This window comes from Barbatula barbatula, assembly GCF_947034865.1.
Source record: "Barbatula barbatula genome assembly, chromosome: 23".
Lineage (NCBI taxonomy): Eukaryota > Metazoa > Chordata > Actinopteri > Cypriniformes > Nemacheilidae > Barbatula > Barbatula barbatula.
This window is the reverse complement of record NC_136786.1, coordinates 15,997,571-16,008,016: the sequence shown is the minus strand read 5'-3', so window position 1 is coordinate 16,008,016 and position 10,446 is coordinate 15,997,571. Positions and strand designations below refer to the sequence as shown.

General features: G+C 39.7%; 1 protein-coding gene across 2 annotated transcripts in view; it reads right to left on the bottom strand.

Annotated features, from left to right (window-relative positions):
• Positions 1 to 473: 473 nt before the first annotated feature.
• Positions 474 to 10,446, bottom strand: part of sh3kbp1 (SH3-domain kinase binding protein 1) — a 39,109-nt gene continuing 29,136 nt past the window's right edge. The window contains exons 7-18 of one of the 2 annotated variants that reach the window (XM_079447516.1): positions 7,545 to 7,620; positions 6,841 to 6,935; positions 5,794 to 5,895; positions 5,368 to 5,419; positions 5,032 to 5,103; positions 4,591 to 4,741; positions 3,796 to 3,869; positions 3,455 to 3,558; positions 2,934 to 3,071; positions 2,497 to 2,714; positions 2,268 to 2,331; positions 474 to 1,409 (exon numbers count right to left, since the gene is read on the bottom strand). In XM_079447516.1, the coding sequence (XP_079303642.1) occupies positions 1,371 to 1,409; positions 2,268 to 2,331; positions 2,497 to 2,714; positions 2,934 to 3,071; positions 3,455 to 3,558; positions 3,796 to 3,869; positions 4,591 to 4,741; positions 5,032 to 5,103; positions 5,368 to 5,419; positions 5,794 to 5,895; positions 6,841 to 6,935; positions 7,545 to 7,620 (1,185 nt within the window). In that variant the 3' untranslated portion in view covers positions 474 to 1,370. The remainder of the gene's footprint in view (positions 1,410 to 2,267; positions 2,332 to 2,496; positions 2,715 to 2,933; positions 3,072 to 3,454; positions 3,559 to 3,795; positions 3,870 to 4,590; positions 4,742 to 5,031; positions 5,104 to 5,367; positions 5,420 to 5,793; positions 5,896 to 6,840; positions 6,936 to 7,544; positions 7,621 to 10,446) is intronic. The other variant, XM_079447517.1, reaches the window with a different exon arrangement.

Below are 10,446 nucleotides of genomic sequence, written 5' to 3'. Positions count from 1 at the left end.
TACTCCAGTAACTTTTCACAAGTTTCTCATTCAAATAATTATTTTTAAAAACTTCTTAAAGTTGAACTTGCTCCCAGGTTGTGCGGAAAACATTCAGCGATCTGGATATACATTCTGCAAATGTATCATGGTAGGTTTGATCCTCCTGGAGGCCGAGCCATCTGCAGGGCTCAGTAGATAGCACCTAGTCCTCAATTAACAGATGATGCCATAAAGAGAATTGGTTATCTAAGAACTGACATCAGTTCATGTCTAAATGTGTTTGACAGAAGCATCACATTAGTTGCCGACAGTGTGTATTTCTCTGTGTGTACTGTATACTGAGTGATGGTGTATCTTGGAACATTCTCATTTTTTGGAAATATTACCAATAAATCCAGCCAATGAGCTTAATAGCAGCACGTACACATCGAAAAGTTTGCAATGGTGCGCCACCTAGTGGTTAAGAAACCCCCCTGAATCAAAAGCACCGAAACATTCTTCAAGTATCTTTTTTTAATAAAATCTGCACACATAATTGCATTTTAGTACATTAAAATATAAAAGTATATATAGAAGATTTCGAAGAAATGACTGAGTCAAGAAAAGAAAATGTGAGTTTTCTCATTGTCATCACCAACATAAGAGAAACAGAAAAGACGAAAAAGTTTGGAACGTTCCAAATAAACAAGGCCTCTGTGTGGGGTTTGCTGTGCAAGGTGCGAAACTCACCTTTGCATGTAATGACAATAAAAGAAGGCCGCAGAGGCTAAAGAAAAAAATGTAAGGTGAAAAGTATTTAAGTAAAACGCAGCAATTTCTCCTTCGTTTGACATTTTCTCCGATTAACAGTACGTTCAAAGGCAGTACCAGAGAGAGAGAGAGAGAGAGAGAGAGAGAGAGAGAGAGAGAGAGAGAGAGAGAGAGAGAGAGAGAGAGAGAGCGAGAGAGCGAGAGAGCGAGAGAGCGAGAGAGCGAGAGAGAGAGAGAGAGAGAGAGAGAGAGAGAGAGAGAGAGAGAGAGAGTGTGCTGGGGTAACTGTGTTGTGCAATCTTGTGCAGAAGACCAGCTAATCCCCATGGCTACCACCATCACCTGTCTCCAGGTGTGAGCATTCATCATCATGGAGTCACATGACCCACAGTATGGCCACACTCAGGCAATGGATGTGTGAAACAGTGCCCACTTTTAGCATAACAGGCAAAAAACAAGCTTCTTAAAAACAAGCACAAAAAAACAAAAATAAAAGTGAATTTGGGTAAACAGTTGTTTGTTTTTTTAAGCAGTTGTTCTGATACGTTTTTGTTCTTTTTTGGCACAGTCTGCTTTGGCTGCAGTCAGAGATGTCAGCCCGATCCTTCATGTCCTTCATTCATCCAGCATGCTTGAGTTTATTTAGACAGGGACTTCTTAATCTGCTCCACTTCCATCTGAAACAGAAAAATATAATCCATAGCTATATTTATGAAAATGAATATGACATAAAAACAAACCATGGTTATTTTCGTTTACTAAAATTCAAGATTTAAATAAAATTAAAAAATAGTAAACCATTTAAACATTTCTTTTTAATGTCAGTCTAAGATGTCTAAGTATTATTTGAAAAAACTAAACGATAATTAAAACAGTAAAAAAGTCGAGGCACTAGAATTATGAATTGAACATAAATAAAAACTAAAATATGGAAAGCAATATAAAAAAGAAAGCAAATGACAAAACACATAAATATTGATTAAATTGTAACCTAAAATAACACGAAAAAGAAACAGTGCTGTCCTACTTAAATGCCACATCTTAATATTTTGTAGTTTTATTATTATTAATAGTCACCCTTTATGCTTGTCACTGGGTTTTGCAAAAATCTCATCAAAAAGTATTAAAAAGTGTTTCTCAAATTTGACAATACAGTATTTAATCATTTAAAAAGTATTGTTTTATTATTGCATTTTCGGAAAAAGAATTTGAACATCCAAGGTAAAACTACAGTAAACATAATTGTTTATTTGCGTCATTTTACAAAATATTTGTAAAAAATTGACTATTAACTACAAGGTAAGTAAAATATTGACATTAAATACATCTTTTATACAGTTTTTCTCATGTTCTGTCTGCATTTGACTGTTAAAGACCGACAAATAATATCAGCACTAGTACAGTATAAATTAAATCGTTTTCAGAAGCATTTACCTTTCCCCAGCATGCACATAAAACGCACGAATAAGTAATACAGCTGCTTTCACGGTGAAACACACTGTGATCCACTTGTGACCTGTTAAATGCCGCCTCACCTGCAATGATATGCGAATCCTCTTCTCCTCATCCAGCTCACTGACCAGCTGCTTGATTTCTTGTCTGAGAAAAACAGGTTTGAGAATTACACACCAGCATTTACGCACATTTCACGTCTATCAAAAACAAATGGCCGATATCAATCTCTTCCTTGTCTCAAACACCTTTCTATCTTTTTTCTGTCTACATTACACACTGTCTTTCAGTCCCCCCCCACCCGATTCATACTTGTGTTGGCTCTTCATCAGTTCCACGGTTCCTCTCAGCTCTCGTAATTGTGCTCGGAGTTCCTCCAGTGTGGCGGTACCCTGTTCATTTTTCCCTCGGGCGTCGATGGAAGGGGAGCGGGGTTGTAGACTAGCGCCGCCCTGCTGGAGAGAAGCACCGCTGGAACCGGATGAGGCTGGAATGGTGGGTTTGGGAGGCAAAGCTGTTTTCTCAGATGCCTGTAAAACCCCCCACAAGGTATTAAAGACAATAATAACACCAATATTAAAGAGTTTGTACCATCCACATTCGGCCACGCCACAGGGCCTCAGTCTCCATGTGTACTGTGTGTGTCAACAAGTGTGTGAAATTCTTGACTAGGGTGCTCCCTTGTGGTAGGACAAGGATAGGCATGCAGGGGAAAGGTGGGTGGGGTGACAAGGAGGGGCGGGGCTTACTGTTATCACAGGCACTGCCTTGGGCATCTTCTTGGAGTTGTCAAGACTTTTGGGAGTGAATGTGTCCTGCTCCCCCTTGTCTCTCCTCTCCTCCTCTGGAGATGGGGAGTCCAGGAGGTCAGGACTTGAGAGAGAGGACTAAGAAGAAGAAAGAGATTTAAACGACTCTACCCACAGACAGGCAGAGCGGGAGGAGCCCACGTGATGGTCACACATAGCAAATACAACAATCACATCTGACGGGTACATGTAGATTCTGTTAGGTCACAAATATATGTCGTCAGTATATTGCGTCTGATAGGTGTGAAAAACCAAATCGAATGTGATTGGCTTAGCACTCTGATTGGTTATGTTGTGACAAACTGTTATGATTTCTTTCACTTTCTTCATGAATTTAAGATCCGAATCAAGTCCAGATTTAGAACGACGTGAGGGTCAGGATATGACAATATACAATTTTGATAAAACTGTTGTTTTAAAAACACCCATATGATGCGTGTGTGTTTTGAGTGAAGACTTACAGACGCGAAGATCTGCGACCGTGGCCGTCGGTCCATCAAGCGTGGACGCGATGCTGTGGGGTGGTTCAGCTTCTCTGTGGATGAGATGACGGAGTCGAAGTCTTCTACGTCAACACAAATATAAACATGAACACACAAGACCACATTCATATGACACAGATACATATGACATCACAAACATCAACACATCAGACTGTAATCGGACATTTCCAGAACTACAGTGAATGGAAGCTAATGATGTGTGAGATGGAAAGAGAGCTCTGGGTCATGTTGTAATCTTATTAGGAATGGATTATGGATTATTAGACATGGCAGAGTTATTGTGTATTAAAGGGACTCACCGATATCTAAAGATTTGTCGGTGGAGACCCGGTCAGCCCCGGTCACACTGCTTTCAGCCTTCGGACTTTCACACCTGTACAATCCATAATACACACAGAGAAGAGTTGATTAGTTGGATATGTCCAATGGCTAGTCAGTAGTGTATTTTGTTGTGGGTGTAGGATTCTAGTGTGCTAGCTAAGCTTTCGTTTTAGGGGGTTTCAATTTTTAAGATGCAATGAAGTATGATCATCCTCAGTTGGGGGACTATCCTTATATTTTATAGGCATAAAACATAAAGGGCATATTTATTTATCCCAAAGAAGGCATATATAATTATAATTATAAAGGTTATAATTATTTGATACCGAAAATGTACATTATTATTTACCTGATCTATTATTTTCTTCTCACTGTTGTAACATTCCGTCACAAAATAAAATACTTTATTATATACAAATTACAAAAGTAAATTTAACTGACTGAAATGTATCTGACTAGATAAATACAATGAATTAAAATGTATTAATCATCAATTAAATATGTTTGTGTGTTTTAATCATTTACTATTTTTATTAGGTCTATTTTTTTAATTTTCTATCTTCAGATCACAGTTTAAAAAAACAGTTTAAGACAACATTTTAAAATTTTAAGCATGCCTATAAATGAGACAATATATTATGTATAATCGCTCTCATATCAAACACAACCTATACATCTTTTATATTTAGTATATAGTTGTTTAGGGCATGCTGAGAATCACTGTACTGCGGTGTTTGTGAGCTTGTACAAGTGTATTTGTGTGTGAGACTGACAGTAGATTGGGCACAGCTGGTCTCTCAGGGCGTTTGGGTGGCAGGGATGACGGTCGATTGAGCGAGTTGTTGTTCTTCGGTGGGAGGGGCTTCTTTGGGAGGACAGCTGGAAGAGAAGGCTTCGGAACCTCCGTCACCTTCGTCTCTTCGCCTGTGTGTAAATTATCACCATCATCATCGTTGCGGATGACATCATCATCGTTAAAGGTTATAAAATGTCAAGGGCTGACATACATGGTTGTTTACAGGAAAGTTGAGAGAAAACATTATTCCAACATCTGTTTACTTCGTGGAAGCAAGAAACTTCACACCTCAATCTAGAGGTGTAAAAAGCCAATCTAGACCTTTTTGAGAAAAGCGAGGTTTACAGCGAAAGGTCAAAATAACTGAATTAGATTTGACCGAGGTAAATGAAAGGTCAGAGGAAATGTTTTTTTTTACCTTTCTCATCGGCTCTGTGTGGGAGAGATTCGGGTCGTTCTGGTGGGACCTTTTTCAATTCTGTCTTTTTGTCTGGGAACATATACAGAGAAGGTTCAGTCAAGCGCCGCTGACTCGGTATCAAACTTTCAGTTAAACTGACATAGCGATGTGTCAAAGCATTTAGGGATTTGTTCTTATCATTCAACCCAGGTAGCTGAGCGAAATTGGTTTACGCGAATAAAATGATGTTTTATTCTATGGGATCTGAGTTCTGTAAGACCACAAGAAGAGATGAAAAAGATGAGAAAGTAAAGCAAAGCGAGATTCTTTGAGATACAAAATGAGACAAGTTACCTGTGATGTGTTTAGTAGTCGGTGCTGCTGGAGGAGGAGGTTTCTTAGGTCTCTGCAAGTATACACACAGTTAAAACACACAGTCCAACTAATGAAACACACATTTTCATGAACACGCAATTAAAACCAACACCAAGACATACACTCACAACCACACACATTTCTCTTATTAACACCACAATCCCTGTAGGACACCTAAACATCATTTTGTTGTCTAATCATCAGGTAAAGGGTGGGAAGCAAAGGTACAGGACATAGAGGGCAGTGTGTGTAAGTGTGTGTGTGTGCGTGCGTGCATGGGTGCATGTGTGCGTTTCACCACAGCCGGATGGTTCAGAGACTGAAGCCCTCCATCACACAGACAGGAAGCATCCTGCTGACAACAGCTGGAGTTTGTGTCACAATGAGAAGTAAACTAGATCTCACCTCTTTTTCTACCTCAGGAATGAATAACTTCACAAAGTTGTCTGGAAAAACTCCCTTTTTGCCATTCAGCTCTCCGAGCCACCAACCAGCATCTGCGCAGTCCTGCGCACACGATTACCAAAACATCTTATGCGAACTCAAGCCGTTAACGTCATTGAATAGAATTAGATGACCATGTTACACTAGGGTGACTGGATGTCCAATTATTCTCATTTAACAGGAAGTAGGATTAAAATGGAAGTCAAAACCAGACAAAACACTAAAGGAACCTTTTTCACAACAACAGCCAAGTGACCAAACGTTCAGATTCATTTGTTTATTACCCGTTTTTATTATCATTTGTACTTATGCTATGTCAGTGTGACTGTTACTGTGTGTTCACATAGAGCGCGAATGAGGCGTCAAGCGCGAGTGATTTACATGTTAAGTCAATGCAAAGACGCGATAGACGCGCTTGCGGCGCGAATAGCGCAAATGAGGCGGCGCGAATGACGCGAATTGCGCGAATGACGCGAATAGCGTGAATGGCGCGAATGACGCGAATTGCGCGAGTTGAAAAATCTGAACTTTGGCGAAAATTCGCGCCGCGTTAACCAATCAGGCGCCTGCTCTAGTAGTGACGTAGACGACGTAGCGAGCAGAGGCAGAAATAAAAAATGGAGGACAAGCTCATCTCAGTGTGCGGACACCCGGAGCTATATGATACGTGTTCATAAAAATAGGAATAAAAAGGATCTTGCTTGGAAGAAAGTGAGTGAGGAGGTCGGAGAATCCGGTAAATTGTAAAAACATTTTCATGAAGCGAATTTCACTCGGGAATGACGCGAATAGCGCGAATGACGCGAATTTCACGTGCGAATGACGCAAATTTCAGGCGCGAATGGCGCGAATAGCGCGAATGACACGAATGAAGCGAATGACGCGATTAAAGCGAGTAAACACAAAATGTTCAAGCGTCCAACTACTCGCGAATAGCGCGTTTTTGACGCCTCCTTCGCGCTCTATGTGAACACACAGTTAATGTCAAAGTAGAAATTTTGAACACACCTTATTGATAATCGTAACAATTTCTCCTTCTTTGATCGACAGCTCATCTTCGTTCAGGCCTTCGTATGGGAAAATTACTTTGCAAAACTCCTTTGCTGTAATTGGAACATTTTAGTCAATTTTACGTATATAAACAATTATATAATATTTGCATAAAATTGGAGTACATAAACAAAGCTTTTATACAGCCGTGGGAAAAATCAAGGGACAATTTCAAAATTAGTTCGAGTTTTTGTGTCGTTTAGTATGTGTAAAATGATCAGTTTTGTTCCATTCAAACTTCAAATGCAAATATTGTTTCTATTTGCATTTACTTGCAGAAAAAGAGAACTAGAGAAACCGGTCAAAATAACAGAGAAGATGCTCTGTATTTTTAGACCTCAAATACTGCAAAGAATATACAAGTTTATATTCACTATCAAGCAATACAACAGTTATGTTTGCACATGTATGTACAAATGTGCAAGTTCAAAAGTAATTTTTGTTACGTGACAATCACAATTTTTATCACAGTTATCATGCGTCTTGTCATGCTGTCAGTCTTTCACATTGCTGTTGGATGACTTTGTCACGCATGAGGTTTGATTTTGTTCAAATTCAACAGACACTGGACTGGAATGGCCACAATACATCTAGAAATTGGAAATGGTGTCTTCATTTTTTCCACGGCCGTATATTCTGCAGTTGTGATACAATCATCTTACATTTGGTCTTGTTCTCGGGCTCCGCTTTCATGGTTTCCTGGGAAACAGCCGGGGCCACTTTCTTTACCATTTGAGGCTGTGGGGCAGAGAGCAATTTTATTCAAATATTCCACTATTCCAAAACAACAACAATTTAAAGTCCCAGTGAAAAAAAATGACGATGCCTATTTTTTCATGATATACTGCAGCATTTATATTAAATAATTTATCAATGTGGGTCATTCTCTTTATAAAAATCGTGTGCCCTCATATTCTTTAGTTAAAATCTGAAAATGCACTTCCGTCCTGTAATGACGGCTAGGGCGGAGCATCCTTAACTCCACCCCTTCAACAGTCAAGTCTGCTGCCAGTTCCATTTTAAAATGCAATGGCTGTTTTTATACATCCAATCAAATCGCAGAGAAAGCCGAAAGCCACGCCCAGTATTTTTCTAATTGAAAATTCCATTTCACTGGGAAATGCGTCAAAATTAAGCAAAAAAACAAACTAACGCAACTTCCAGTTCACGGGGACGTTAGAGGGATATTAATTCAGAATAAAAATAGCGTTTATTTTGCTGTTGAAATGCTAATGCTTTTATACACAAGGCTGCATTGAAGACAACCAAAAACATTGATCTAGGTCCTAGCAGAAGAGCCTTCTGCAATGACAAACATTAATTTGCAGCTGTTTATTTTTAGTATCACATGAGTGGTTCTGGGATTATGTCTGTTTTGGGCCCCACCCACAAACATGTTGTCCTGGGCCCTGTTAATTCAAGTGAAAGCCCCGCTCATGTGTGTGAATAGCATACTGTACTTCTGACTGTGTATATCCGGCCTTCACCACGGGGAGCCACAGTCCTTCCACAAACATGGCGGGAAATCAATCCAACCCACCATACAACAAGCTCTTTAACACCCCGTGCTCCCCATGTGGCCTTCACACAGACACACGCACTGTTCAGGCAGGAAAATCCTCCAACCCTACTCTTCCTTCCTTGTTTTCCCCTCCTTTAGAGCCGGCATGATGGAGTCAGACTTACAAGCACCATGTGGCAACATGATAGAAACATCATTACAACATCTGGCCAGCCAATTCCCTGAGGACGTCTATTCTCATAGACATCACATTTGAATATATACTACAGTGACTTCCAACCCAGAACATTACGTTAGCAGTAAACCCAAAGGAAAACATCAACATCCTGCAGCCGAGAGCGACACAAACCCCGTCTGTCGTGTTTACATTTTTAGCGTCATCAACCTCAACAGAAATATTAAGAAAGAGGTATTATTTACCTTTGTCTCTGTAGAATTGACCAAATGTCCACAAGGAAATGACAAAGCAATCGTTCAGAAGCAAACGTCCAGTATGAATACCCACTACTGTCCCGGCTGCAAGAGGAACTTCCAACTAGCTTTCGGTGTAACCACGGTTCACTCTCCCCCTGAGTCATACAGTGTCTAGCAGTCCTACAGTACTTCTGCTTTAAAAGTGCACTGAAGATTGGATACCAGAGAGAGAGAGAGAGAGAGAGAGAGAGAGAGAGAGAGAGAGAGAGAGAGAGAGAGAGGGGAAGAGAGACAGAAAGGGTGGATATGGAAAGCATGCTGTGTCGGGGTGTGGTAAATTTGTATATGTGCAAACCCACGGCTTGTAAACGACAGGGAGCATTCCCATTATCCAATGGGCGAATGCTTTGCAAAGGCAAAAATGTCCTATGTTTGTAACTGGAGCAATGGTTGATGACTGGAATATATAATAGTACTGTATACTGTGGACCTAAAATGTATTTGGAGATTTCTAGTATGTAGAGTTAAACTGGTGTTCAAGTCATTTTAGTGGGTTTTAGGAATCAGTTTGCATAGGTGTCCTAACAGAGCAACCACGAATCACATGTAATATGAAAATCACAAGTGTCACAAGTTTGACACCCAAAAAGTGGTCCTTTGAAAAATGCTTGTCTTAAGTTTGAACAATATGTCAATTGTTTGATCTTCTTACTAACTTCTTTTGGAAAATGTAATGCGTCTTAGAATTATATAACACCGAGTCATTTAGCACTAAGACAATGCCATATTTATCAACGGGCCAATGAGACAAAGTGCGGAATATGTAAATACTTCATTGACAAAGACTTCCTGTCTCTGTGACCAAACTCTGCTCTGTGTGTGTCATTTCCCTCTAAACACAAGCACACATTTATCAATCGGTTTAATAGTAGTTACTTTGAATTAGGTTTACTGTAGAAAACACTAGAAGCCGCATACACTTATACACAAAACAAATTTAGCAGCCTCTAGTGGTGAGGTTGTGAATTGCAACCAATGGCGCTCCACCGCTCACCCCTCCCTTTCGAAGCACTACAGTGGCTGACACAGAACTAAGATGTTGTCACGTTATCGCATCTTTACTGAAGCAGAACGTTAACGTATTAACGAAATACGCTATGTAAAGCAGTTTCTCCATTTAGGGTTACTGTAGAAACAACATGGAGAATTCCATGTAAGGGGACCCATGGCGTATGTAGATAGAAATAGCGCATTCTAAGGTAATAAATATAATGTTTCATTATGTAAGGTTTTTTATACACCTCTGAAGACATACATGCATTTCCATAAATAGATCCTCTATAAATAGATCCTCCAGAAAATGACACAAAGCATCTTTAAGATTTAACAACATGCAAGTTTCTATGGCTATTTTCATGATGACAAAAGTAATTAAGGGTACATTCATTGAAAACCAAATTCCAAAACATGCATCATGCACGATTTCTTTATAAGAGAGAAGAGTTAGATAACAACTTCCTCTTTTGCACACCGTCTCACACCTCGGGGCAACGACTCTTTAACAAAAGACACCCACATACACCAAATGCACTTTTACACTGTTTCAATAGCCACACACACACACACAC